The sequence below is a fragment of the Eutrigla gurnardus genome, assembly GCF_963514095.1.
Source record: "Eutrigla gurnardus genome assembly, chromosome: 7".
NCBI lineage: Eukaryota > Metazoa > Chordata > Actinopteri > Perciformes > Triglidae > Eutrigla > Eutrigla gurnardus.
This window is the reverse complement of record NC_139921.1, coordinates 25,602,061-25,616,927: the sequence shown is the minus strand read 5'-3', so window position 1 is coordinate 25,616,927 and position 14,867 is coordinate 25,602,061. Positions and strand designations below refer to the sequence as shown.

Sequence of the window (14,867 nt, the reverse complement as noted above, 5' to 3'; positions counted from 1 at the left end):
AAGTATGTCCTTTTAAATTTAATTTGCCTCGAAATATCGGAAATAAATCCGCGTTTTCGTTTTGTGGTGAGTCACGTTTTATTTTGAAGATGGATAAACAAATAGTTAATTAATTAATGAGTCCTCTGCAGCTGAAGCGTACATCAGATTTCTTATCAATATAAATAAGAAGCTTTCTGATTTCCGGTCCGGCCAGTGACGCTCTGGTGCACGAGACTGGTTCCTGGGTGGACTGGGTTCGTCCCGGACCTCCTGCTGGTTTCTGGGGTTTCCAGCCGCCGTGAGCTGAATGTTGAAGTGCAAATCAGACGGAGGCCGGGGATGGACAAAACACGAGTCATCGGAAACGTGAGGATCATAGTTGATTTATATAAAGTGGAATTAAAGCTCTTAAATGATCAGTAAAGGGACCTTAAACACACTCAGGTTATTTAAGGGGAATTTGCACATGAAACTGATTTTATTAAAGTTTCTGATTTTATTCACAGAGCTTTTTAAATTGTGAAATATTCGGATTATTTTACTAAGTCATTTCACTTTAACGGTGCTGTTTCCTTCATTTAAACTCATCTCTGCATCGAAGTCTCAAAATAAAATAATGTATTTTTAATAAAGAATATTTATATATAATATAATATTACAGTAACAGCTAAATTTATTCTACATTAATTAAAGTGATGACTTCTTTATTTAAACGTGTTGGTGCTGCGAAGTCTTTAGTTTGTCTGAGAAACGAACAACCACTTCTAAAGAAAGTAGGTCCTGCGGCGGAGGGATCGTTAGCGGTGCGGCTCCGCGGGGTTAATCGTTGGATCGATGCGGAGCTCTGAAAACGGGGAACCGGACGATCAGCCGGCTGGAGGCCGCGGACTCACCGGAGAGCTCCGGGACGAGGAGCGGAGGAGCCGCATTACTGCTCCGACAGCGACACCGTGAGGCGGCGAGAGGAACTGCAGCATCTGCCTCAACAGCTAGAATACACAGTACTTATACTACTTAAAATACTGTCACACTACTAATACCACACAGTAAAAATACTGCTACAGTAAAAGTACTCATACCACACTGTGAAATACTGTTACACTAAAAGTACTAATACCACAGAGTAAAAATACTGCTACAGTAAAAGTACTCATACCACACTGAAATACTCTGTTTCTGTGAAAGTACTAATATCACAGGGTAAAAATAGTTTGTTACAGTAAAAGTACTAATACCAGAGTAAGTTAGCAAGAAACTCAGCTTCGTACTAATCAATACAAAAAGTAAACAATCAAAAGTACTGCAACAGTCAAGAAACATAATAGAATAATTAAAACTGACACGCCGGATCAATAATCCAATAGATCAATAAAGTGAGGGAGTCGTCGATGAAATGTGGAAACATTTAATGAAAACATTCAGTGCAGATCAATTAAACTATGGATCCATTTTAATAAACTGCTGTAAACACAGAACCGCAATATCTATCAGTAATCAATAAAAACATGACGTTCTGATTGAGAACCCTGAAAACGTTCAACAGCGTCCTAATCAATGACATCATCACTTCAAACGTCAGTGTTCCCTAATCGACATATTGTTCTGATGGACTTATTGATCTGATCGACATATTGTTCTGATCAACTTATTGATCTGATGGACTTATTGATCTGATCGATATATTGATCTGATGGACTTATTGATCTGATTGACTTATTGATCTGATCGATACATTGTTCTGATGGACTTATTGTTCTGATGGACTTATTGATCTGATGGACTTATTGATCTGATTGACTTATTGATCTGATGGACTTATTCTTCTGATTGACTTATTAATCGGATGGACTTATTGTTCTGATTGACTTATTGATCTGATTGACTTATTAATCGGATGGACTTATTGTTCTGATTGACTTAAAGATCTGATCGACTTATTGATTTTCTGTCTGAGATCAGAAATATTCAGGCGGTTATAAACATCCGCCTGTCTCTCTGCTTCACAGACCAGAACCTGGACCTGGATCGGACTAACACAACGTTTATTATTATTATTATTATTATTATTATTAACCTGGAGGTCCATTAACTAGCTTTTTCCTGAGCTTTTAATCTCCTTCCTCAGGAGGAGGAGAAAGTTGGTAAGTGGGCCTTGAGTAAAGGTTTTGTTTATTGGACTGGTTCAGCTTGCCCCTCTGTCAGCAGGATTACGGTAAAACTATGGGTCCTGACTTTAATGAAACTTGGCGGAAGGAAGAGGTGCAGCGTGGGTAAAAAGGAAGACCTAGTTGGTCTTCTAGTGAGCACTTCCTGTGAGTTACCAGATTAAAAGCACGTTGCAGAAGGAAAGAGACCCGGAGACACTCGTCAATAAAGTTTTACTTCTTGGTGAAAAACTTCCTGAAGACGCTCCTCCTGGACCGGTCTCTGCCGGCCTGGTCCTCCGTCAGATGGGGGGTCTCGGTGGGGGGGTCCTGGGCGTTGGGGGGAGGAGGAGGTGCCGTGGAAGGGGGCCGGTTTTGACGGCTCCCTGGACCTGCAGGGCCAAAATAACATTGATAAGCTGGTTATGGCTGAAGAACGTACTGCGTCGTCTCACCTGTGGTCCGGTCCTGCTGGTCCTCCCTGACCTGGTCTTCCCTAACCTGGTCCTCCTGGTCCTCCCTGACCTGGTCCTCCCGGACCCCCCCGTAGCGGTGTTTGTTGTAGTATGTGTGGGGGGGTTTGGGGGGTGGTGGTCCCTCTGTGGATGGTTGCCTCTCCAGGCTCTCACCTCTGCCGTTCAGCGGTCTGGTGGAGGGCGGGTCGTCGTCCAGAGCCTCGGCCAGCTTCTCCAGAGTGAGGTCGACCGACGACACTCTCCTGAAACAACGAGACAACATTTCAGAAGCTAAAGCTTTAGCTGCACGGCTAACATCAGCTAACATCGGCTAACATCGGCTAACTAGCAAACCTTGACACGTTTAAGTAATAGTCCGACATGTTTCGCTGCAAAGGGAAACTGCTAGCCTAGCTAGTGGGATGAATTACATTTACTCGTTTTGAGCTAGAAGAATTCTGACCCGTTGATGCGTTCAGATTTTACATGCTAATGCCAATGAGCTAACGCGTTTTAGCTAAAGCTATAAAAACGGAACAGATCTTTAACGTATAACCTCCCGCCCCCCGATGGTGACGCTGTTCCCATGTGAAAGTGAATATACCTGACGAGTCGGAAAACGAAGATGGATGTCCGGCTCCAAATCACACGGCGAGGACGACATTCTCATTCAAAGAAGCAGGAACGCGTCAACGTTTAAGTTCATCACTGATATATGTGAGATTTGACTCTTTTGAAAGAGATTTATCTGAAAGGGACACTTCACCGTCTGCAGACTACAGACCTGTTACAGACCAGTGGTGGGACCCACTGAGACTACAGACCTGTTACAGACTAGTGGTGGGACCCACTGAGATTACAGACCTGTTACAGACCAGTGGTGGGACCCACTGAGACTACAGACCTGTTACAGACTAGTGGTGGGACCCACTGAGACTACAGACCTGTTACAGACTAGTGGTGGGACCCACTGAGATTACAGACCTGTTTACAGACCAGTGGTGGGACCCACTGAGATTACAGACCTGTTACAGACCAGTGGTGGGACCCACTGAGATTACAGACCTGTTACAGACCAGTGGTGGGACCCAACTTGCAGAAACTAAAAGCAATATCCACCATCAGTGGGAGTTGCCTGCAGTCAAGAAGGCACCAGATTCTAAATGTATTTTACATTTCGACCACATAAATGACCCACTTTCATGTTTCCACCTGGGAAGTAGTCCTTTAAGAACCGGGCTACAGGAGAGACGTAGTAGTAGTATTAGTACTAGTATTTCTAAGTACACCTTAAAGTACAACGTGTGAGTTTTTGTACCCTGAGTCGCCAGAGTCGCTGTCGGCAGATTCTGAACGGTTTTGTAGTTTCTTCAACCAAAGCTGCTGTAGTTCTCTGCTGGACGCTGCAAACAGATACTGACTGCCGTCCTCGGGTCTGGCACACGCACACGCACACGCACACGCACACGCACACACACACACACACACACACACACACACACACACAACACACGGGTTCTGACGATGTAGCGATATGACATGATATGTTTTTGTTGCTAGTTTGTAACTTTCAAATATACAAAGCGTTCTGATCTACGACGCCACCTGAACGCAGCTCACTCACATCAGCCTGAAGGTGTTCTCCTTCCTCCTGTAGGAGGCGGTCTCCCTGCACACGGCTCCGCTCACGCTGATAGGAGGCCACCTAGAGGCCCTCTGGGGAACCGCAGCACATCATCATCAACATCACATCATCACCACCGTCATCATTTATTATATTTCAAGATAAATACATTTTCAGGGTTTTAGTAAAAGAAATACATTATTATTACTAATTAATAATAATGAATAATGAGTTGGTACCTCTGCAGCGGCGGCTCGGTCTCTGAACAGGCCAAGCGTCTCTTCGTCCAGGACGGCGAACACCTCCTCCCAGTGCTCCTGTAGGAGGAGCGTGGGAAGACAAGCTTTTATGTATTATTATTATTACTATTAATCACGCACAAGCTCGGAAATGTCCTGGACCGAAAATACAGAAAAGTCTGTTTTCTGCTTTAAAAAGACGACATTAAGTCCTTCTGATCCATGCAGTGGTTCTGTCTCCGGTCTGATCCGGATCACAGCTGATAGACGGATCATCGTGTTTCATTTGACATCAATAAAACCAAGAAAGACGTCTTCAAAACGGGCGTGTGACATCATCAACCAGCTGATCAAATGTGGATTCAAGCGAAGGACAAGGATGAGCTGGGAAAAAACCCAAATATAGATTTTCTCCTGATTAAAAAAACCCACTAATATCAACCTTTCATCCATTCCCGCCATCAAAACAGGAAGGAAGTAGTTGAGTAGTAAAGCCCCGCCCCCTGCTGTATTTGATTGGCTGTCAGGGCCGAGTGGGACTCCATGCCGGTCGCTGACAAGTTTATCTTTACTTTTGTAAGAGAGGATCGCACACCTGGTGTCACGTTGCCGTGTGATTGGCTCCTTATTCCCACTGGAACAAGTCGCCTTTCATTTTTTTTTTAATTAATTAGACAACTATAATAATAATCTCAACATTTGTTTGATTTTTGTTTTTTACTGTCGGAATTATTTTGATCGCAATCCCAGACGAGTCTCCTCTGATTTTATATTCTCACCTTGTTGCCTCCTTGTTTCAGTTTGATCTCCAGCATCCCCTCCATCCTGATTGGCTGCTCTGCTGTTACCTAGCAACACCACCACCAACACACACACACACTCAATTTCCATAACAACCACAAAAGCCAAAGACAGTCGGCAGGTTGAGAGTTCTTACCTCCGCTGACTTCCTGTTGGTAGGAGACGGAGGAGCGCGGTCAGCTAATGCTGCGTCCTCGTCTGTGATTGGTGCAGCAGTCGGAGCTTCGGCGGCCAATGGCAGGGGAGAATCGGGAGGCAGCGGCGAATCAGGAGGAGAACATCTTCCTACGAGTGGTGGCGGTGGCGGCGGCTTGGTGGGAGCAACAAGCTCTCTGATTGGCGGAGAGGAGTCAGGTGTCGCGGCGGCAGGCTTCTCGGGTGGGTTCGGGGGCTCGGAGCGGCGTCCAGACGTGGAGAGGGTTCTGGGCTTGGGAGCCAGAGGGGGTTTGGATCTGGGACCACCTCGGTCTTCCTCGGGAGCCGAAGACGAGATGGCGGATTGAGGAGACGTAGGACGTTTCGGGGAGGAGGAGGGGTCAGGTGATGCTTTGACGGGAACGCCAGGTGTCACGTTATGGCTGGTTGGGCGTTTCCATGGCAACACGCCAGCAGGAGGAGGACTGCTGGACTCTTCTCCCACCTCCCAGGTGGTCCTGCTGGCACTGCGGTGTAGCCTGGAAGACGGGCTAGGTGGGGGACTGGTTTTCCTGTCCAGCATGGAGGATCCGACGGCTCCGACCGTCCTCCTGCTGCTGACTCGACGGACCAGGTCTCTGGAGGACAAGGTCTTTGGATCTGATGGTTTTCTCCTCAGTGACGAGACCCTGGCTGCAGGTTTCCCCCCACTGCGGGTCTCGGGTCCATCCAGTCTGGCCTCCCTCTGAGGAGAAGACAGGAAAACATCAGAACGGGAAACACACGAGTCCAGTCCGGTCACCTAGCAACCAACCTGTGTCTTCTTCTTCTGCAGGGCGACGAAGCGGTCGCTCTGGGTCTGGATCATGGCCTCCAAGTCCTCCTGCCTCTTCAGGAGGTCCAGAACGTCCGACACAGAATCCTGGAGGAACAAAACACAAAGCTCTCAGACCCTGGAAGGGGGTCCGGACTAGACTGGTACCTGTTTTTTCAGAGAGTAAACACAACCAACTTTCTGTGGCCCCCCCTCCCTCCCTCCCTAGACCTACCCCGTAGTCCTCCAGACCATAGTCCTCCAGACCATCCCCCAGAGTCTTCCAGACCTACCCCAGAGTCCTCTCTACCTACCCCGTAGTCCTGGGCAGTCAGCGTGCTCTCGTAGGAGCCCAGCCAGCGCTCCGCCTGCTCCAGCTCCCTCTGCAGAAGAGAAACCTCCTGCTCCTCCTCCAACCGGAGCCTGGTTTCCTCCCAGACTGCCTCCACCCGCTCCTCCAGCTCCTCCAGCTCCCGGACACGCTCTTCCACCTAAAGGAGACCAGACCAGACCAGACCAGACAGGCGTCAGAGTAAGAAGATGCGGTCGGGGCGACTGTGTGAACCTGTCTCACCTCCGGGGACATGAAGTTTCCTCCCTCCATCAGGCGCCTCCCTTCCTCCTTCAGGGCCTGCGACTTCCCGAGCTGCCGGTCCAGCTGGACCCGGTGCTCCTCGTGCTTCTTGAGGAGCTGGTCCAGGTCCGGTCCCTCCACGCTTAGCACCTCCCCTCGGACCAGAGATAGCATCTCCCTCAGCCAAGTCCTGAGACACAGACATCCAGTCTTTCAAGGACATGAAAGCGCTGACGAGACAATACATCTACATAGACAATACATCTGGACTCACGTAGGACCTACGTGAGTCCAGCAAGAACAGAGGAGGACCTACATGAGTCTAGGGAGAACAGAGGAGGACCTACATGAGTCTAGGGAGAACAGAGGAGGACCTACATGAGCTCGGTCCAGCGGGCCGAGTATCTCTGCACGTCCTCGGCCTGGCCCAGCCTGGACCGGCGCTGGGAGGCCTTGTCCTGGATGCTGGTCCAGCAGGTCGTCAGCTCGTCTAGCCTCTGGGTCACGGCGGATCTGGCCTGAGGCTGACGCCGGCTCAGAGCCCGGCCCTCCTCCCGGCTCCGGGTCACCTCGTCAGCGATCAGAACCAGGTCCCTCTGAGAGCCACACGTCAACAAGTCAGACCACATGGACTTCCATCAGTAATAGTCCACGTGTCCCCCACCCCCCGTACCTCCAGGGCCTCGTGCTGCCTCAGCAGGGTCTGGATGGAGTGCAGGTCGTGGTCCTGCTCCTCTGAGTCCAGCACCGCCTCTTTCTCTGCCATCCAGCCCTTCAGCTCGTCTACGTCGTGGTCGAACTGATGGACCTCCCTCGCCGACTGCAGGACCTGGAGGACACAGGACAAGACCGTTACCCCCCACCAAGACTCTGCTATGTCCTCAAGCACCACAGGTATCAGGTCTTTCGCTGTACCTTTTCTCTGGTCCTGATGCTGCCGTTCAGGTGGTCCCACAGTGCGGTGAGGGCGTCGTCCCTCCTCCGTGCCCGGCCATCCTGCTGCAGGCCTCGACCCAGCTGCTGGACCGAGGTGAGCCGGCTCCGACCCAGGCCGGACACCTCAGAGACCAGAACCTCCAACTTTTTTTGAAGGACCTGCAGGGGGAGGAACAGACGCCTAAACGTATTTTATTTTGTTTTAACAAAGCGGAACGCCACGTTGTTGAATTTCCATTATCGGGAAAATTGCGAACTTGAACTTGCAACAAACGTACTCGTTTTTTAACAAAATGTCAAGTGATTCCAGAATGCTTTAGGTGCCATTTTATGAGTTTTAAGCATATTTTGATGATCAGGATAACATCGTGAATCACAGTTATGTGAGTCAGGATGATCCATATCCTTGTGACCCACCTCAACATCCTCCAGATCCTGTCCGCAGTCCTTGGACTCTGCCACCGTCTTCTTGGAGGTCAGCCATGTTTGTAGTTCTTTGGCTTCCCTGTCGTACACATAGAGGCGGAGCTGGTCCTCCAGAGCAGCGCGGCGAGCGGCGGAGAGTCGGAGGAGAGTCTGGAAGCACTGGAGGACACCCGGGAGAGACTCGCCGACCATGTGGCTGAGACGGAGACACCACGTTACTTTAGATTCCTCACGTGGACCGCCGACCCCCCCTCAGACCTCCTGTGTTTACCTGTTGGGGTGTTGGAGGTGCTGCAGCAAGGCTCCGTCCTCCTGCAGCCGCTCCACCGTCGTCCTCTGGTTCTCCAGTTCCACGTCCACAGAGTCCAGCCGCCTCAGGAGGGCCTCGCTCGCCTCCTCGCTGCGCCCACAGTCCTGAGACTCCAGACCGGCCCGCTGCTCCTCCGACCACAGCTGCAGCTCCGACACCTAAACGCACGCAAACACCTGGTTTACAGAAACCAGGAACGCAGGCACCCCCCCCCCGATGAGCACACCACTTCCTTACCTCAGTGAGGAAGGTGTGGATGTTGAGCGCCTCCTGCAGGAGCTTCCCCTTCCTCTCCGCCTCCATCAGCAGCTCCTCCCGGAGACCCTTCAACTCCTCCAGGCGCTCCCGGATGTCGTGAGACGCAAAGTGACGACCTCTGACCTGAGAGGGGCAACATGATGACCAGTGTCCAGTAGATACTACACAAAAACACAGAGTTTAAATACTGAGTGATGACTCCTCACCAGACTTTGCCCCGCCTCCTGAACTGCCTGAACCAATGGGGCACGGCTTGTAATCTCCTGCATCACAGCCTGAAAAACAATCAACATAAACAAGCAAAAGGTTTCTTAGCATGGCGTCATCAGTAAAACGTGTAAAGTCATGCTTTTTTAAGTCTGTCTGCAAGACCACAACCTGACTACTTTTAAAGTGCTTGTTTTCTGAATGGAGTCTGGTTGATGGGTTCTAGGCTACGCTAACATTGTAGCTGCTCCATCAACACTCCAAATAAGGTCATCTAGACATAAATATAGCAGAGACCTTGTTGTTTGGACCACAGACAGTCTCTGGTTCCTCCACATAGTCTGGTCTGGTCTCTGGACTAATCTACTAATCTGGCTACTATCTAGACCTCTGGGGGACCACAGTGAGTCGTAGACCACCTGGTGTTTGTGGAGCAGCTGCTGGGTGCTGCTCAGGGAGCTCCCCCAGTCTCCGGCGGTGATGGAGGGCAGCCTGTCTCTGAGCCAGACCACCTCCTCCTCCTGGTCTCTGTAGAACTGGAATAGAACCTGCCAGGCCTCCAGGGTTTCCCTGCGACTCTGCAGGGGCTCCGCCAGACTGTTGTACCTGAAAGAGGAAACTTCCTGTTGTCAGCAGTTCTGAGCGGAACAACTTTCACAGTGTGTATTAGTACTTTTACTTGTAGTGGAGTACTTTGTGTGTATTAGTACTTTTACTCGTAGTGGAGTACTTTCACAGTGTATATTACTACTTTAACTCATAGCGGAGTACTTTCACAGTGTGTATTAGTACTTTTATTCGTAGTGGAGTACTTTCACAGTGTATATTACTACTTTAACTCATAGCGGAGTACTTTCACAGTGTGTATTAGTACTTTTATTCGTAGTGGAGTACTTTCACAGTGTGTATTAGTACTTTTACTCGTAGTGGAGTACTTTCACAGTGTGTATTAGTACTTTTACTCATAGTGGAGTACTTTCACAGTGTGTATTAGTACTTCCCCGGCAGTAAGGGATCTGAGCAGGTCCAGACCTGTTGATGGTGTGTGCCACTCTGATCTGGATCTCCTCGGCCAGGAAGTTCCCCTGAGAGTGGAAGCTCCTCGCCGTGTCCACCAGACCCTGTTGGATGAGAAGACACGATGAACATCAGATCTACACTGACGGTCTGGAACAGTGAGGAGGGCTGAATGAACCTGGATCCGGTCTCTGTGCCCGTCCACCTCCTCCTCCAAGCCCTGCAGGGCCTTCAGCAGCCTGTTGACGGACGGCAGGTCGCTTCCACAGTCCTCATTGGTCAGTTCGCTCTCCACCGAGGCCACGCACTCCTCCATGTCATCCAATGACCGCTGGAATTGCAGCGCCTGGACACACACATTATATATATATATATATATATACACATACATGAAACCGAAAAAAAGGATAATTGAAATATGAATAAATGAAATAGAAAAATTACAAATGAAAACAGTAAACGGAGAAAATGGATAATTAATGAACAAATAATAATTATAATAATAAAATAATCCTAATTATAATTATTTGTGTGTGTGTGTACCTGGTAGGCCTCCTGCAGGCGGCTCTTCTTCTCCTTACAGTTGTGGATCAGAGCGTCCCAGCTGTCCGTCAGCTCTCCGACCCGAAGTCCGACCTTCACGTCAGCCGAGCGACACTCAGACAGCAGCTTCTCTGCTTCCTGCACGCATCAACAATCACACACACACCTGTGTATATATATATGTGTGTGTGTATGTTTACCGGTATATATATATAAAACAGCGTTCTAATGACCTTGGCGAGCGCGTCCACCCGGTAGCGGTTGGCGAGGAGCTCGGCCTCGAAGCTCTGGTGTTTCAGCAGCTTGGCCTGGAGGTTGGTTGGTTCCCTCCAGCTCTCATCCAACGCCACGGCGTTACGCTCGTTCAGCCACACACACACCTGGACAACACACACACACACACACATTTACCACACACACTTACTACAAACACATGGTGGTTTGTTGAGGCAGCTGATGACACGAATCCTGAAGTTACAACGTGATTTATTGAACTTATTATAATTATTAATAAGAATACAAATCATGCACAACTGATATTTTCTAGTGGAGTCTAGACCAGTCCAGTACGGTCCAGTCCAGCCCTGTACAGCAGAGTACACTGAAGTTCCGGTAGACTCCAGTTCTGCCGAGTCCAGTCTAGTTCAGTCTGGTCCAGCACAGCAGAGTCTGGTCCAGTCAAGTCCAGTCCAGTTTAGTCCGGTCCAGTCCAGTACAGCAGAGTCAGTTCCGGTCCAGTCCGGTCCAGTCCAGTCTAGTCTAGTCCAGTCCAGTCCAGTCCAGTACCTGGTAGCTGCTGGACAAGAACTGCTGCAGCTTCAGTGATTGATCCAGAGCTGTGCGACGAGATCTGCTCTGATGCTGCAGCTGGCTCCACCTACAGACAGACAGGTGATCAGACAGACAGGTGATCAGACAGACTCGATGACTTTTCAGGCTTCTGGTAACTGTATCTGTAACTATTCTCTCTAAGTGTCGTATGGCAATCTGATGACATCATCCTCCTCATCATCACCTGGCGGCGAGCGCTCTGCTTTTAGCTGCGATGCTGTCGGAGTCGTAGTGATTCTGTTGGATCATCTTCTGGCCCAGTTTGTCCACCTCGTCCAGCTGGGCCACCCGAGCCTCCAGAGCCTCCTCCAGCTGGACCTGATTCCTCTGCAGAGTCTCCACCTCCGTCACCGAGCTCTGCACCCACAGGAGGGGGGGGGAAGGGGAAGGAGGAGGAGGAGGAGGAGAAGGAGGTGGTGCATAGCGAGGGATTATTTTTATTTTATGTTAAATGATCTAAATGATCCATCAGACAGGTGGTTCTTACTCCCAGGTCCTGGTTGGACAGGAAGGCCTCCTTGATGGTGAGCCAGCTCTCACAGTGGTCTACAGAGACCAGGAAGACCTGCAGGACGGAGGAGCAGTCGTTAACCTGCTCTGGTCAATTATATATATATATATATATATATATATATATATATAATTGATATATAATAATAATAATATTAATATTGATTAGGGCTGTCAAAGTTAACGCGTTAACGCAACATCCTCTTAACGCCGTTAATTTTTTTAACGCGCGATTAACGCTCGGTATTTAAAAAAAAAAAAAACGCGCATTGTATGATTTATGGCCGTCGGTGGCACCTGTAGTCTTGATCCAGAAGGTAAGTGTCCACAGGGGCGATTTTAAACGCGAGTGGACGCGCCGCTTCCCAGTATTGCACGCTTGGTGGGCTGCCACTAGAGGATGATTGACAGGCGCTCTCCTTCAAACAACACATTTTTGCGAGCGTTCCCGAGGCGGTGAGTCGAGCCAGGCGCCTCTGATTAGCATAGAGTAGATTCGACTTCAACTTTAGGCAAATGAGGAGCGGCCAACTCGCGCGCCGTCTCTCGACATTCGCCGTGATGCTACCAGAATGCATTGCACAGCTTTTCACATAGACAATGAATGGGAAGCTGTACCTCGCAAAAATCTGTTGTTTGAAGGAGAGCGCCTGTCAATCATCCTCTAGTGGCAGCCCACCAAGCGTGCAATACTGGGAAGCGGCGCGTCCACACGCGTTTAAAATCGCCCCTGTGGACACGTACCTTCAAGGTACGATTTGTGAACGGCAAATTCACCTTCAAAAGACCGCCGGATGGTTCAGTCGATAAGACCAAAGTCATCTGCGCGTACTGTGGGTATGAAATGAGCTACCATAGAAGTACGTCCAGTCTGAGATATCACTTGCAAGCCAATGCACTTATATCCTAACTGTACTTATCTCCTGTGACATGTTCACTTTAATTGTTTGTGATATATTCTTATAACCCTGTTTTGATCCCATGTTTTGGTAAGGGGATATTTGAAGTGTTAAATAAACATTTTCATAAATCAAGTATATTTGCCCTTATGTTGTTAAAAGTATTAAGAATATGAAAAAAAAATACATTAAGGTACATTTAGAAGAAAAAAAAATGTGCCAAAAAATGCGATTAATTTGCGATTAATCGCGAGTTAACTATGGACAAAATGCGATTAATCGCGATTTAAAAAATCAATCTTTTGACAGCCCTAATATTGATATATATATATATATATATATATATATATATATATATATATATATATATATATATATATATATAACACTCAACACTCAAATCACCTGCAAGCTTTGGGCCTGCTCCAGGGTCGTGATGCGCTTCAGCCAGGCCTGGTCCAGTCCGGATTTAGCCTCCTCCAGCTGGTTCAGGGCCTTCTGGATGTCTGGCTTGGAACCGTGACCCGAGCGGATCAGTCCCAGACCAAAGTCTCGGACCGAGTCGATGCGCTCGGCGCGGGCGTCAATCTCCGTCTGGAAACACGGTTCCACATCCGATTTACTGCATCAAACACAGTGAAGCAGGAGAGCTCCACACGGAGCTGGTGGCTCTCACCTTCCAGTCCTGATGCTCCTCTATGAGCCGGTCCGCCTCAGCTCTGGTCTTGGGGAGGCCCTTCTCTGCCATCTCACTGCTCTGCTTAACACTCCACTCCAGCAGGAGGCGCTGGTTGGCTTTGAACAGCTGCAGCTGGTGGGCCTCCTGCAGCTTCTCCTTCCTGGACAAAACCACGTCCCATCATTAAAAAATCTATATGGATGCAGAAATCTGGTGTCCCCTCATCTTGAGTTTGTGATTTCTTTGAGATGTCACATTAAACAGCATTAAATAAGGTTTATTCTGTAAAACAGCGCCCCCACCGGTCCATCAGTACCAGTTCAGGTGGAGAGTGGTACTGAAGCAGGGGGACAGAGTAACGGAGTTGTGGAATAAATCCATAATAAATAAATAAAACAGAACCTCCCTCACCTGAATTTCACCTCCTTGTCCAGAGTCTTCAGAGCTTTCTGGACCTCCTTCTGTTTGTTCTTCAGGTTGTCACTCATCACTGATCGAGCCTTCAGGTGGTCCGAGACCTCCTTCTCCAGGGTCTTGAGTCGGACAAAGAGAGGGGGGACAAATCTTTAAAAAGTTAAAAGTTTGATTCAGCCAAATTCTCTGGCCCAACTGCGATTCAATAGAGGACTCAAGTCTGAGAGGACATGTACGCTTGGAATTCCACAAGGCTCAATACTTGGGCCTCTTTAATTGAATTTTAAACACATGTTCCCATCATAAAAACTGATTTACATTTAACATTATTTACTACATTTACTACATAATTATGCAGATAACCAGAATATTTATTGTACATACATCCTCATTTCTATGTTCCACGAACACAATATGTGTTTTCATCAGATCACGGCCCCGTCTCCCAAAAACAAACACATTTTTGGTTCAGAACCTTTAAATTACTGCTGCAGGTCTATAAATCTCTGCCAGTTAAAAGACCTCCAACTCACCCGTGACCTCTCTTGGATGACCCCGGCTTCTCGCTCAGTTTCCTTGTGGCGTCTGATCAGGTTCTCCACACTGTCCACATCAAAACCACAGTCCTGACCCTGCAGCAGCAGCATCTGCAGAGGACCTTTTTCAGTCGACGGTGATCTGATGTGCAGTTTAAAAAAAAAAGAAAGGCGGCATCGCCTGACTGACCTTCTCGTTGGCTCTGTCTCGGACCTCTTCCAGCTCCCTGATGAGGGCATGGACCACCAGCGCCCCCTCCAGCTTTCTCTTGTAATTGTTCAGATCCCCGTGAAACTTGCTCCAACTGGAAGAGACTGGTGTGAATGCCGAGAGGTTGACCCCTCCCCCCCAGGTGAGGTTCACCTGTGTGATGGTTACCTGTCGTTGAGCTGCCGTCTCCTCTGTCGGACTGTCACCAGCTCGTCAGCGCTCTGCCTCGACTCCAGCCGGGCCGCCAGCCGGTCGATGGCCGTGATGTGAGCGTCGTCCACGGTAACGTCCTGCACAGTACATTTTATTTGAAATAGTGGGT

General features: G+C 48.8%; 1 protein-coding gene across 1 annotated transcript in view; it reads right to left on the bottom strand.

The window, feature by feature from the left end:
- Positions 1-1,548: 1,548 nt before the first annotated feature.
- Positions 1,549-14,867, bottom strand: part of sptbn5 (spectrin, beta, non-erythrocytic 5) — a 30,674-nt gene continuing 17,355 nt past the window's right edge. Inside the window, exons 45-75 of the mRNA XM_084013000.1 lie at positions 14,714-14,835; positions 14,525-14,639; positions 14,332-14,445; positions 13,796-13,917; positions 13,382-13,544; positions 13,111-13,299; positions 11,784-11,861; positions 11,481-11,653; positions 11,252-11,342; positions 10,699-10,845; positions 10,466-10,603; positions 10,101-10,268; positions 9,938-10,026; positions 9,325-9,511; positions 8,905-8,973; positions 8,678-8,821; positions 8,402-8,598; positions 8,122-8,326; positions 7,684-7,863; positions 7,442-7,597; positions 7,147-7,364; positions 6,769-6,958; positions 6,509-6,685; positions 6,195-6,302; positions 5,382-6,125; positions 5,224-5,292; positions 4,445-4,522; positions 4,206-4,297; positions 3,900-4,016; positions 2,582-2,844; positions 1,549-2,518 (exon numbers count right to left, since the gene is read on the bottom strand). Of these exons, the coding sequence (XP_083869126.1) occupies positions 2,361-2,518; positions 2,582-2,844; positions 3,900-4,016; positions 4,206-4,297; positions 4,445-4,522; positions 5,224-5,292; positions 5,382-6,125; positions 6,195-6,302; positions 6,509-6,685; positions 6,769-6,958; positions 7,147-7,364; positions 7,442-7,597; positions 7,684-7,863; positions 8,122-8,326; positions 8,402-8,598; positions 8,678-8,821; positions 8,905-8,973; positions 9,325-9,511; positions 9,938-10,026; positions 10,101-10,268; positions 10,466-10,603; positions 10,699-10,845; positions 11,252-11,342; positions 11,481-11,653; positions 11,784-11,861; positions 13,111-13,299; positions 13,382-13,544; positions 13,796-13,917; positions 14,332-14,445; positions 14,525-14,639; positions 14,714-14,835 (5,061 nt within the window). The 3' untranslated portion in view covers positions 1,549-2,360. The remainder of the gene's footprint in view (positions 2,519-2,581; positions 2,845-3,899; positions 4,017-4,205; positions 4,298-4,444; positions 4,523-5,223; positions 5,293-5,381; positions 6,126-6,194; positions 6,303-6,508; positions 6,686-6,768; positions 6,959-7,146; positions 7,365-7,441; positions 7,598-7,683; positions 7,864-8,121; positions 8,327-8,401; positions 8,599-8,677; positions 8,822-8,904; positions 8,974-9,324; positions 9,512-9,937; positions 10,027-10,100; positions 10,269-10,465; positions 10,604-10,698; positions 10,846-11,251; positions 11,343-11,480; positions 11,654-11,783; positions 11,862-13,110; positions 13,300-13,381; positions 13,545-13,795; positions 13,918-14,331; positions 14,446-14,524; positions 14,640-14,713; positions 14,836-14,867) is intronic.